Source organism: Rhinolophus hipposideros, assembly GCF_964194185.1.
Source record: "Rhinolophus hipposideros genome assembly, chromosome: 26".
Taxonomy (NCBI): Eukaryota; Metazoa; Chordata; class Mammalia; order Chiroptera; family Rhinolophidae; genus Rhinolophus; species Rhinolophus hipposideros.
In genome coordinates, this window is record NC_138072.1 from 27,383,710 (window position 1) to 27,397,576 (window position 13,867).

The following is a 13,867-nucleotide window of genomic DNA, read 5'->3' on the forward strand; positions in this document are numbered from 1 at the left end:
AGTGCTTGCAGAAAAATGTCACTCATGGATATATTTTTCAATTGTGTGTAGATGCTATGTGATTAACTTACTGTCAGTTAGAAGCATTACTGAACATAAAAGTTTTTGAATTCACATCGTCTTTTATTATTAAGTGTTATCTAAATCAATGTGAAAGTGCGATTGCAGGTGGCTTTTTCTTATTTTGTATTTTGGTAAAAATAGTAAAAGTACAATTACCGTCATGTGGTGTCTGTGTTATAAAATGTTTGGAAATCAACGCTATAGGCAATAGAAAACCCTTGGGCATTTCTTGGAAGTGAAGAAGCAGCTTAGAAGTTAAAAACAAACAAAAACGTTGGCCAGGCTGGAGGAGGAGACATGCGGGTGGCTGGAGAAAGACGGGGTGTGGCTGAATTTACGACAGACACACTGGGCGTCAGGAGGAAAAGGACCTGAGAATAATGCCCAACCACAGGACCTGGTGACCAATTCAATGTGAACGTGCAGGAAAGGAGTCTGGGCTGATGATAGATTTCTGGTTTCGACAAGTGCACTGCTATTCTAGTACATTCTAAGCATTAGCTAAGAAAAAAAGCACACAGGGAGGGGCACGGAGGAGGAAGGTGTTGGGAAGCAATGAGCCGACCTCGGGAGATGACTGTGGTCAGCAGAATGGCCCCAAAGATGTCGCTGGCCAATGCCTGTGACCATGTAGGCTGCTCGGCAAAGGTTGGAGGTGGACTGAGATTTCTAATCCGCTGACCCTGAGGTTCTGTGAGTGGGCCAGTGTAAGAATAAGGGTCCTTGAATGTGGAAGAGTCAGTGTCAAAAGGACGCTGTTATGCCTGGTGTCATGCGGGGTCTCTGGTCCCGCTCCCCACATAAGAACGCAGGACATGGTGAGGCCAAAAAGGAACACCCACGGAGCCATAGGTAGGGGAGTCATACCACTACGGTCTCACTGGCGGCTGGGTTGGAGACACAGGAAGCAGGAGCCACACGATCCACAACCTGCCATCTGCTTTTCTGCCAACCAACCAACCCCACTTGCGAACTGCTGTGCTAACTGCAATCTGCGCTTGCTAGCTCAGCCACCATCTTCTTGCCAGCCCCCATTTTCTGCTAGCGTAGCCACGGCAGTTATATTAGTGGCCAATGGCTCACTGGTTACAGCTGACGGCCAACTAGCCACAGCTGACGGCCATCCAATCACAGTTGATGGCCATTTACTACCTGAGCCAGCACCTTTCCACGTGAGGCCGAGAGCCTGGAAACTGCACTCCTGGCTCTGGCCCCACAGACACCCTCTGAGAAAGACTCAACCAGCCATTGCTGGTTCTGGGGGTGGAGATAGATCATGAACCAAGGAATGTGGGTGGGCTCTAAGAGCTGGAAAAGCAAGGAAGCGGACTCCCCCCAAAGCCTCCAGAAAGGAATGCAGCCCTGTCCTCACCTTGATTTTAGCCCACTGCCAACTGTAAAACAAAATCGACTAGGTATTCCATCATCAAAAGGGGACAGAGGAAGACTGCAATCGGATACATGCAGACATTGCACTGGGCAAAAGCCGGAGGAGGTACTTTTACAGAGGGGACAAGGACGACCAGGAGGGACTGGTACAGCCTGGGGCTCTAACTGTAAACAGAGTTCTTCCTTTAGGGTGTCTGCAGTGACACTGAGTGATAGCTCCTCCCACAGGCCCTCCAGAGTTCTAGGTTAAGGTCATAAATGTTATCACCAGTGCGACCATCTTACCTCATCCAGAACGATAAGGTAATTTTTGTTTTCAAGCACTCAGTTTGTAGTGGTTTGTTCCAGCAGTGATAGGAAACTAATAGAGCGAGTTAAGTTTTAAGTACCTGTGGGATTTGGGGGAGAAAAGGGGCAAATGCAGGGAAATGTGATACTCAGCTCCACAGTGTGTCTTCATTTTAGGTAAACGGTAGGCTCCTGGCTACATGGCTCTTTCATATGCAGACTGTGTCTCCAAGACTTGGTTTTCTTGTTAGGATTGCATATGATATTGGAGATAGAGGAATCTGGTTGGGTGACTCAGGCTAATGAACAACGACTCTAAAAAAACGGTTCCAGTCACAAAATCAAGAGCATGCTAGTCTGAATCTGAAGAGAGAGCTTCTTGTCTGAAGAGAATCAAGGGACAGCCCCCCTGAGGGCTGGAAAGTCTTCGCAGTGCTCCCTTTGCTGCCTTGCCCTGATTGCCTGCCCCCACCCCACTGGTGTGCTGACCCTGACTTCAGCAATGGTGAGATTAGCACACAGCTTCTGCCAGGGGGCAGCGCCAGGCAATCCCACCAGCTCAAGCAGCAGCATCCATGTTCCAGGGTCAGCCCGTGGAAATTAGTGGAGTAATTTACATAACTTTGCTCTTATTGCCCCATAAAATCTGATAGAGTAGAAAATGAAAGCCATCGGGGCCAATCGTAAATTGATCAACTAGGTGTCCTGCTGGGAAAGAAATGAACAGAGCCTAGCAACGAGAGCAGTCAGAGTGGACATTTCCTAAGCGCCTACAATGAACCAACATGTTACATTCATAACTCCATTGGCCCACTGGGGCAGGTGCCAGCTTCATCCCCTTCACAGATCTGAAAGTGTAGGTACTAAGAGGTTAACAGGTTAAGTCGCTCAAGGAATCACAACCAGTAAGAATAGAGCTGGGATTCAAGCTCAAACAGCCTCACTCCAGAGCCCAGTGCCTCCTCCCCCTCCGTCCCATCCCACCATCCCCTCCCTGATGTCATCTCTTGCTCTCCTCCCTGCATTGCTTCTGTCCTGTCCACACTGGCCTCGGACATGCCACACATTCCTCTGCCTCAGGCCCTTTGTACCTGATATTTCTTTTAAAAAACCTTTCTCCCACATACTTCTCATTCCCTCACCTTCTTCAGGTCATAGAAACATCTCCATGAAGCACGTCCTGACCTCCTTAAAGGGAAAGGGTACTCTGTCAATGTACCCTGGGGAGGCCTGTCCCGGATACAGGCGGCAGGTCTGGGGCCAGGCCGGAAGAAACCGCCAGGTCCCTCTGGGGTAAGGTTGGGCTGCCCTGTGCAGGCCGGCGTGGGACATGAACAGGTGGTTCTAGTTGCTCTCTGTACAGTATTCCAGTGCAGTGAGCCGGGACATTCAGTGGATATGAAAAGTCATAGCCTGGCCTAAGGCCTGATGCGGGAATGAAGTAGACAGGTCTATCCTTTATTAGCTGACCAGGAGCATGGTCCACCCCCTTGAGGCTGGAAGGTGGAAATAGGATGACATCTGGCCCCTCAGACTGGTCTGTCCCCAGGGTCACATTCCCTGGGGCCCCTGCTATAAGGGCTGCATCTGGGTGGCATGATGAGAAGACTGACGGCAAGAACCTGGAAAGTCACATGTGGCACATAGCATGTCCCAGGGCTCTTGGAGACGGAACCGTGTGCCCTGCTGGTCTGCAGCTGAAAGCTGGTGGGACTCATTGCACCTCTGACCTTTAATCCCTTCCACCTGGACATTTACACCACATATGCAGATGCGTTCTCAGTCGGGCCTCAAATAGCCTGGTGAGAAAGGCTGTGCTGTCCACACATAAGGAACATAAGGCTCAGATCCAGTGACCTCTCCATCACACCACATGCTCAGTGCTTCTCTGAGCCTGGATTCTAACTCCAGGGATAGTGATCCTGCCAGCCCTCCGGGACGCCAGCCTAACGTCCATCCCAGGTGGAGCGCCACCGAGCTCTTGTATCAGGCTCTGATCCCAGAATGCTCAAAAGCCATCGTGGATAAGCATCTAATGTCGGTTGGGGCTGTCTTCCCAAAATGCCCCTGGGGTCATGCCATGCCTCCCGGCCAGCCTGCTGCTCGATGTGGCTCAACTTTTATTCACTTCCAATGAAATTCCTTTGTAGAGAAGGCAAGTGCAGTTATAGGCATAGGTCAGAATTTATTTCATACCACCTCGTTTATGGCATTTTCAAGGACAGCGTTCTGCTGGCCATCATTTACACTTAGAAACAGGAAAGCACACTTGGGAAGGCACCAGGTTACAAGTCTGGGGAGAAGACGTTGCCGTGTGGGCTTGCATAATTCCTAGGTGGTTTCTCTCAACTCTGTCAAGCACAGGGAACATCACAAAACCTTCATTCCATACACATGGCAAAGAGAGAAAACAATTTTTGGAGTAGATTGTATTTTAAAATTTTGACCAGCTACATAGTAGGAGTTAAGTTAAAATGGCATTTTCTAAAGCAGAACTCACAAATCTTCTCCTTAATACCAAGCTTCAAGTTTAACAATGTGTGAGCTTTGAAGTGTATCAACTTTAAAATATTTAAGTCAAGCACATACTTGTAAAAACTTTTCTGCCCAAATCTCTTACTTTCACAGGGAAAACCTCGAGTACAATCGTACCTTCAGTATTCTATAAAATGCAGCGACGTATTAAAAACTGTTGCCCTTAAATGTCAGCCCTCTAGGTTTTTGGCACTAATGGCCCAGGTTCTAGCAATCTGGGTGGAAAACAAACCTCTGAGTAAAGCTCTCAGGACGGGTCACAGGCTTCCCACCAGTGGCCCTAAGGGCAGAGGGCGCCCAAGGCCCCTCCCAGGGGGACCAACAGTGTCCCACAAGCTAACACATGCAACAAACTTCTTTCAAGTTTTGTTTTCTTTCGTAAAAAATAATTTGCTTTGTACACCATGACATTTGCTTAAATATAAAAATACTGTTTAAAATTACTTCCCAGTCAAATCAGTCTTGCTCCAACGGGGTTAGGCGGGGCCCAGGCCAGGAAGCTGCTTCCAACAGAAGGTGAGCCAGGCACGTAGGCGTGGGGCATACTTCATTATGTCTGTTTGGGACATTCTCACAAATGAAGTCATTTTATTCACTCAGGTTATAACTAAACGCTTCAGGAAATTATGACTGACATCAATTTCAATATATTGAAAAATAAATAATAAACAGTCTATGTATTTTAGTTTTTAAGCCAAGAAATTAGTTAATTTTATTTACTATCAGAAATCAAAGAAGCCCCGAGCTTGAAATATAACCTAATCTTTCACTTTCTCTATGGAAAAACACAAACTGTTTTTTTTCAAACATAAAGCGACAACACAAGCCCCACAGAAAGATAAGTCTTCCATCCACTGGCTCCACAGGTTCCCCCCTGAATCGATTTTGGTAAATGTGCTTCACCCAGGGCAAACTTGACGGCACAGAGCCTCAGGTGACCTTTGGTATCTCTAAGCACCATCACAAGCAGGGCCACTCTCCTGCTGTGGCAGTGGCACTGGCACTCTCCAGGCGGCCTTAAGACTCCACCATGAAGAATGGGGCTTTCTAACTGCCTGAAAGGACACAGCTGAGCGAGGGAGTGGTGCTTCCCGCACACAACTTGCTCCTGGACGGCCACAGTGGATGCCAGGGCCCATGACACGCTGTGCTGTTCTTTGCCGCCAGTCTCCTAAAAGACACCTGTGGACTTAACTGGTTCTTTTAACAGATTTTAAAACAGGTTTTAAGAGAGGTTCACGTTTTGTTTTAAGATGGTCTCAAAAATGTGTTCAGATACACTGAAAATCATATCTAGGGTGTAAAAAGAAATCTGTTCAAAAAAGTGTTAACAAAAAGAGGAAGCCACGCTTCCCTCACACCTGTTTTGGTGGTCATGCTTTTCCCCATTCACTCTTTAAAAAAGTCTGAATCAGCAGCAAATGCAGCCATGTGGACATACACATGTGTGTACAAGAAGTCTGTTTTGGCTGACTTTGAAAAAAGTACATTTTGTGTCCCACAAACGCTTGCTGTGGGCCTGCCAAGTACTCACACCTGGTAGATAGCACAACTTCAGTGTGGGGGCTTAGGCAATTCAGGCGGTGCTCCCTGGGCTCCAATTTCCAGGGGTCTGGCGCACAGGGCGCTAACGGCAAACTTCACACTCTAATCTGAACATGTCACTCTGTAAAGAAAATGTAAGTGCCACAGGTGGACACTCGCATGACTGCACAGTACCATGTTTACACAGTGTCAACACAACTGCCCCCAGAATGAGAAATTCCAACACACAACTTTTCCTTTTTGGTCTACACAGTGCCATAGGCTTAGAGGGATGTTTTCGTTGGTTTTTAAATCTTATGCAATCGAGTGTCAGTTTATGACAAAAGTGACTGGTTTGAGGTTTTGTAGGCAGAGGTCTCTAATTTCTTTCTGATTTTTGCTCCTTAGAAAGAGAATAAAAAGCATGGATGTTGTAAGCTGAACGCTGCAATCGGCGGCTGTCTGGAGAGGACGCAGCATATCCTTCCACACATTACAATGCAGCACAATCGTTCCTGACGCTCAGATGAGAGGCGAAGTTTTCATATCATACGTAAATCTATCCAAAGGTCTGGAGCTCTAAATTTCCAAAGTTATGATAAATGCTTAACTTACTTCAAAAATATGTTGCAGAAGAGACTCATCCCTAAGCTCAAACTACAAGAAAATCTAAGGCAAGAAAGCACACGTCTGTGGGGATGGCTCAGTGACACGTGTTCTCCGCAAAGAGGCGCCGATGTAGAAAGGGCTCGTTTGAGCGCCGGCTCCGTCCAGCATCGACTTCACTGGACAGCGGTGCCAGCGTCACACGAAGCAGCAGTACTTCCTCCACCAGGACTTAGACAGCGTCTTCATCTTGTCCGGAGTCCTGCTTTTGGACTTCTTTGGCTGCTGTTGCGCATCCGAGTACTGGATGGCGGCGACGATGGCCGCGTCAAAGACCTCCTTGAGATTCTTCTGTGTCAGGGCTGAGCACTCCATGTAGCAGGCGGCTTTGATCTCCTCGGCACACAGCCGGGCTGCTTCCTCGGGCACCGGCTTCTCTCTGCATTTGTCCAGCTCAATGAGGACTTTCACGTCTTCTCGGAGATCCGACTGAGTTCCCACCAGGATGATAGGGGCTTTGGGACAGTGGCATCGGATCTCTGGCATCCATTTCTCCGTGACGTTCTGGAAGGAGGAAGGGCTGACCACGCTGAAGCACAGCAGGAAGATGTCCGTGTTGGTGTAGCAGAGGGGCCTCAGCCTGTCAAACTCGTCCTGCAACCAGTCAAAGCACCCAAAGTCACTTTTTAAACCAACCTCATTGCACAAAGACCACCTTGCCATTTCACTTGAAAGGGTGTGGTAGGTAACAGAAAACCCACTGGCGATGGAAAGAAAAGCCCACATCTTGGAGCAGATGCTGCTGCTCACCATCTGGGGTGAGCCAAATGTGTTCATCGTTCTCATCAGTACTCAGGCCCTACTTGTAACTCAGCACAGAAAAAGCACTTACATCAGATGGTGTTAGAAATCACATTTACCTTAGCCTTCAGGCCACAGGAACCCATACTTACTCTTTCAACTCTGGTGCTTAGCTAGTTTTCTAGAATGTAGACAGCATCCACGCAGACCCCCAAACTCCAACCTGACCCCACCCATTAACACAGCTCCCCTCTGGAAGGACGCAGCCCTGCCATCCTCACACCATTGGCTCCGTGCATGCCCACAGATGCACAGCACACAAGCAACGCCAGTCAGACACAGGTCAGACCCAGAAATCAGGTGCGGAGCCTTGGTCAGGCCACTCTTCTCGACAACTCAGAGCCCCTGTGCCTCTCAGTGTCATTTACATAGTGCTTCATACATTCATACTCACTTGACATACCTCTTTCTCCTTGCTTTATTGTCTTTTCCCTCCCTGCCTCCCCTTTCTCTTACTTCTTTTCCCCTTCTCTCTCTGACATCACCATAGGCCTCCACGCATGGAGCTTTGGAAAGATAAAGAACCAGAGAAAGGGCTACTCTTAGGTATAGAGAACTGGATGGAACAAGTTAGAGTTACTTATATGAACCAGCCACCAAAGCGCTGCAGTCACCCACTTAACAGAGGGCAGCAGGCACCACTCAGGGCTGGGTGGTCGACTAGGAACAGGAAGACACGGCCTCAGCCTTTATACAAATGGCTCATTCCTATTTAGAATGTCTATCTGTGGGCGCCAACCACCTCAGATAGTGACAGATAATTTACCAGTGGCAAAAAACGTTAAATGTCATCCGGGTTTTGGGTACTCCATTGGCATGCTCCGATTACATATAAACTATTATTTATATGCATATTATTCTGCATCCATGGCTTTTTTCTAGGAATAAAAGAAACCTGGATCTGTTTTATTGGAACACATTCTCTTTGTCTCATGCCTATATTTCACTTGTGTGGCAATAAGCACCTAATAATATAAAACGTTCGGGAATGAATATGGCATTTCAGAATGTCACTGCCCCTCAGCAGTCTTCCATAAGCAAAAGTCACAAAAGAAGGATTTAGGTTTCTTACTGCCAACTTTGTGCCGAAAAAAAATAAGAGTCTCAAGCAGGTGGACCACAGCCAGCTCTGAAGGTCTATCAATGAAACATTCCCTCTGTTCTCAGGGGCCTCAAAGGAAGAAGCACAAAACTGAGACCGGTGTAAGATTGGCTCCCTCAAGCAGCTACCCTTGGCTGTGGCCTGGAATCTGGGGTTGCATTACCAATAGAAAAAAAGGCAAGCACAGGGTCGGGCGTTGTGACATGGCCCCCCAGATCTCTTCAGATTCTGGCTAAAGGGCTCAGGAAGCAAAGCAAATATTAGACCCTCCTGCTCACTGCTGACCAGAAACCTTGGATATTTGCTGAAATAAATGCAACATGCATACGTCCTGAGGCCCATGGTCCGCTTGCCCTTGCCAGGTCTGTGGAGACAATGCAGTCCAGCTGAAGTATGGGGCACACAGACAGCTGGACAGTGGTATTGGTCAAGCTACAATCTAGTTTGGTTTTTTTAGTATAAAGATTTTTCCAGGTGCCTCATAGATCGAAAGGCTGAAGAACTTTCAGCCCCTTTTTGGCAGTGCTACAATGCATACTCTTATTTCAGTGGTAGTCCAATCTCTTATGCCTCTTATGCCAAAGGTATTTCTCAAAGTCCTCAGTCTCTGATCAACTTTCACTTGTGTAAGACTGTGAGTCCAGTGTTAAAAACTCCTTTTAACATCTTGTATACTCACCTACCCTCCCTCACAAGAAAAGCCAAGGCACAGAAGCAATTTCTAGTTATTTATCCAGCCAGTAAAGCTGTTCTTGTTTTGAGCTTCTACACGAGCCTGACTTGGGCCCCAGGTTAGGGCTACCTGTGCTCAGGTTGGAAATAGAGACAGCAGGCTATCGTGACGACTGCCCAGAAGACGGGGCCCATGGGCTGGGTCAACACTAAGCAAATATGGCTGGAGTCAATCAAGTCCCTTCAAAGGTAGTTCACCAGCTCTGGAGTGGGGGGTGTACACAAGGACGACCTCCAAGACCAGCCTTGCTAATAGTCAAAACCAATACTGACTGACACTTAAGGAGCAGGAAAATAACTTTATCTTAACTTTAACTTTAATCCAGCTGTGCATTTTTCACTAGTGGTTTTTGAAGTTGGTTTTCTTCAAATCTTTAGACAGTGGACTCATTCATTACCTAATCAGGTATACGTTACTAACCAGCACATCAGGTAAGAAATATAGTAAATCTCAATGAAAACACTGCCGGGAGGCCAGAAGAATAATTTCTAAAAAAAAACCAAAGCTTACAATCTTAGCACCAAAACCCATTTTCCCCTAAATATAAACTTCTTTCATGAAACTATTTCTAAAACGATACTTGTGTTTCTCTGACTTTTAAACAGATCATAATAAGGAAAAGTTGAACTCTTCCTGGATAATTCAGGATCATTTCTACAAAGTTTTTCTGGTAAAAGTCCTATTCCTCCTTCAGAACTGCTGAGATTTCCCTGCAGACCTGCAGTCCTGCCCCTCCAGCTGGGGTCGCCTTCCTAGTTATGTAATGTCTCTGGTGTGGAACTTACACAAGTTCTACTAGCTCGTTTGTCTTCCCTACAGACTGTAAGTGTGTCAAGGGGCAGGTATCCATGTCTTAAGTCGGCGTCCCCAGAACCCAGCGCTCTGCTCATTCATCATGATTAAGCCTGGCTATGTTCCAGACACTGTTCAGGCACCAGGAGTAAACTCCCGCCCAGAAGGAGGACACATCCCAGCAGAGCCCAGGGGCGGGCAGGGGCCAGGATGCGACTCACCTGCCTTCGTTTCTGTACCTCCCTGTCTTCTGTCTGATGCTCAGGTACTAAGCTGCCCCTCTTGCTTCAGCAGGGATGGCAGCATTGACTGACGTGCTAATCAGCCCTCATTTTAGAGATCAGAAAATCTGACCCACAATAGGAAAAACATGCTCACTTTATACAAAGCAGTTAGGCTTTAATTATAAATACCAGCATGGCATTCAGAAAGATAAAGTGTTAGGAGACCCTGTGTTCTTTGATTTTTCTTTTCTAAATGCCATCAAATACAGACTGTTTGGTTTTTTTCTCCTCCTGGAAGGGGAAGCCGTAGGGCTACAGTGGCAGGGTAAGTATAGGACAGAAGAGGCCGGACAACCACTTATGCCACTGTGGCCACCGCCAAACTTGCACTCAGCTAGGGAGCAAGGCTGCCCAGTCTTGTGTCACCCTGAGGTTTGAAAACTAAAGCTCTGAATTGCCTGCCCCCGAGTAGGTGAGCAGTAGGAAACCCGGGCTTGGATGAGGTACTTGGGGACACTGAAAGCCAACTTCTTCTTAAAGGCAAATGGTCAGGTGACAACACCTCAGCAAGTAAAGCAAGCACTTCTGCCTGCCTACAAAGTAGCCCCCAGCCCTTTCTCTAACACTAGCAGTACTGATATTCTGGTACTTGTAATAAACTACACGTTTATTAACTGTCATTTTGGCAAATTTGAGAGATGGATGGCACCCTCAAAGAGCACAGAGAGATTTCACTAACTTGAGCACAGTGCCAAGGGGACACTGGGTGACGAGCCCCTGGAGCTCTTCAAGGGCATGCTTAAGGGGCCTCCCACCGCATCCTCCCTATCACTCCCTGGCTGTCTCATCCGAATGCCTAGCCCCAAGACAAGAATAGATGCTGATGATTTGGAAACACTAAGTCCCACTTCATTCTTTTCTCCAGCCCAGGATGGCTCTAGCCACCATATCATGCTTCAGAGGACAGCAGTGGCCCTAGTGAGGCAAACCACCCTAAGGGACAGAATTAACACTGATTCCATCTTTTTCTTGAGTGATTTTCGTAAACATTTGCCTTGTTGCCCTTTAATAAGATGATTACAAGGTATTACCAACTTACTTGAGAAATGATTACAAAGCATCACTGATCATTTTTAATAAAAACCAGAAAGTAAATAAGATCAAAAACTCCTGTGAGATAAGAATTGTCCTCGATCCTGTTTTCTCCCGTCCTGCCCAGGCAAAGCTGGCCACGCCCTGTTTTATTGGTTCCCAGCTCTCTTCCCCCACCCCAGCCTCTGAGAGGGGCCTGCAGGGCTGGGCTACCCCAGAAGGCTTCAGAATGACCCAGTTGTTGAGGGAGCTTATTGGGAGGCCTTTAACCGGCTGTTTCCTTTCCCAGCACTGAGCAGCGAGGAAATACTAACCTGTCCCGCAGTATCACAGAGCTGGAGTCTCACTGGCCGCCCATCCACCGACACCACGGCTTAAAAACAAGACCAAAACGACTGTCAGGAAGTGTCTTTTAACCCCTTTCAAAGAATAATGGTTTTAGCTAGCACTACCATTCTCACTCCAAGCTCCTATTCTGGATTCTCTGACAAATGAAAGACTCGCGGAAAACAAGGAGGCCAGATGGCACTTTTGTGTACCCTCTCCAGGGCTGGCAATTCTCCATTGCCACAGATAAGGCAGCAAACCCCTGACCCCTTTGATGGTACCCCAGAAGAGTAGGTGATTTCCTCCTAGCTGGGAGAATTTATTTTCCCGTCACACCAGTTTCAAAAACCCTAAAAAACAACACTGGGGGATAAGTGGGAACCAACCTTGCAGCTTTAAATGAGTGGAAAACCTCACAAATAATTCTTTTCCCTTGGGAAATGTTTGAGACTTCAGGGTTTATCATAAAATTGTAGCTTGTTTCGAGAACATGTGCAAACACTGGCTGCCTGCATTGTCCTGTTTATAAAAGAGGGCACTGCTTATCTCTCCATGTCAGCTCAAAGAGAGGATTAGAAAAAGGAAAGGAAAGAAAGGCATGGGGATGGGGCATCTGGGGAGGGACTCTCGTCAGGGCAGTTCTACTTAAATTAAGCACTCAGTTTTGTTTCAATGTAACTTTCTAAATTGTTTATAAAAGTTTATACCAGACAGTTTAGACCAAAAAAAAAAAAATGAAAAACACACTTCTGTTCAGGTGGGAAGCGATTCTCATAGCACAGTTTTATCTAGGGCACCTCTGAATTCCGAGGAAGCAAGCACTTGCCATCACTACTTTCTAGGAGGTCAAGAAGCAATTCATTTTATTTATTTATTTATTTTAAGAATGAGAGCGAGTGTTTCAGAGTAGCTCTGTGGATTTTAACTTTTTCCTAAACTTCAAAAAGACTTGAAAAATCAAGATAAAGGATTTCTTAGTATCTAGCAAACCAAATAACATAGCAACCATATACCTATAAGAGCTTTAGTGGCTTAGAGATAGTGAAAAAACACTGAAAATTAGAAACAGCCACGGTGGGAGGTTGAAGGGGGGGCAGTGGGTCAGGGGAGGGGGAATGGGAAGAAAGTAATCCTGTTTGCTCTCCAGGCTGAATCCAAACCAAAGCCTTCACCCGTTCCACTAGTGCTATTTTCACTAAATCAAGTTTCTCCACCGTCTCCAGGGTTATTTAAAGTGGAGCTGCCCCTCGGTAGGAGATCCGCGAGGAGGACTGCCGAAAGGAGAGGACCACACTCGAGGCCACAGGTAATGGCACCTGCGCGTCACCTTCCAAAGAAACTGGGCAGCAGCGCCAGCAACGTCGACCTGACGCAACTTCTCCAGGCAGCGAACCGGCCGGGGAACCTGAGCTCCACCAGCCGGAGCCCCGCTCGCCTGGTCCGAAACCGCGTCTCGTCTCTCGTTTGCTGGGGTTCCAGCCACGGCAGCCACCCTCCAAAAGTGCGGGGCTGCGCTGCCCGGCCGGGCGGGGCGGGGCGGGCCCGGGGTCCCGGAGCCCCCTCAAGGCCCCGGACACCCCCGCGCCGCCCCCGCCCCCTGCGCGCCCCGCGCCAGCCCCTGGCCCCGGGCCCACTCACCCGAGAAGTTGTCGAAGGCGGTGGGGATGTACTCGGTGGGGTAGCCGTTGGTGGTGTAGCTCACCACCAGGCTGGTCTTGCCCACGGCGCCGTCCCCGACCAGCACGCACTTGACGCCGCGCCCCCGGCCGCCGGGTGCCCCGGGCCCGCGCGCCCCATGTCCCCCGCGCTCCCGGCGCGGCGGCACTGGCGGCGCCTCGCAGCGCTCGGGGAATGCGGGGTCCCCCTGCTGTGGGGGCATCGGTCCGCGCTCTCGGACGTGCCGGCGCGGGCGAGCAGGGCCCAGCGCGGCTGCCCCTCGGTCCCAGAGCCTCCAGGAGAGAGGCGCTGTCACCGGGCGCTGCGGGCGAGTCTCCCGCCCTGGAGAGCCGAGGCTGCAGGCCGCAGCGCTCGCAGACAAAGGCGGCCGCGGAGGGTCGTGCGCGGTGCCCCGGCGGCGCCACCGGCTCTGCTCCGAGCGCTCCGAGGACTGCCCGCCGAGCGCCTGGAGCCTGATTGCTCGGTCTCCTCCGGGCTTTCCGGCTGCACGACGCGTGGGGGGCAGGAGGGGAGGAGAAAGAGGCGGGTCCAGCCGGGCGGCTTCGCCCGGCGCCAAGGCCACAGCGCCCCCACCTGCACGCCAGGCCTCCGCGCTGGCTCCCGAGGCGGTGCCACGCGGGCCGCGGGGATCGCAGACACTGGCTCGGGGGACCC

The 13,867-nt window shown here is 49.1% G+C and overlaps 1 protein-coding gene across 1 annotated transcript; it reads right to left on the reverse strand.

Annotated features, from left to right (window-relative positions):
* Nucleotides 1–3,907: 3,907 nt before the first annotated feature.
* On the reverse strand, nt 3,908–13,654 carry RHOU (ras homolog family member U). Its single transcript, XM_081038995.1, has 3 exons — nt 13,175–13,654; nt 11,524–11,582; nt 3,908–7,059 (listed from the first exon to the last, which is right to left on the reverse strand). The coding sequence occupies exons 1-3, from the start codon at nt 13,413–13,415 to the stop codon at nt 6,604–6,606; spliced, it is 756 nt and encodes a 251-aa protein (XP_080895121.1). The 5' UTR covers nt 13,416–13,654; the 3' UTR covers nt 3,908–6,603.
* Nucleotides 13,655–13,867: the final 213 nt, after the last annotated feature.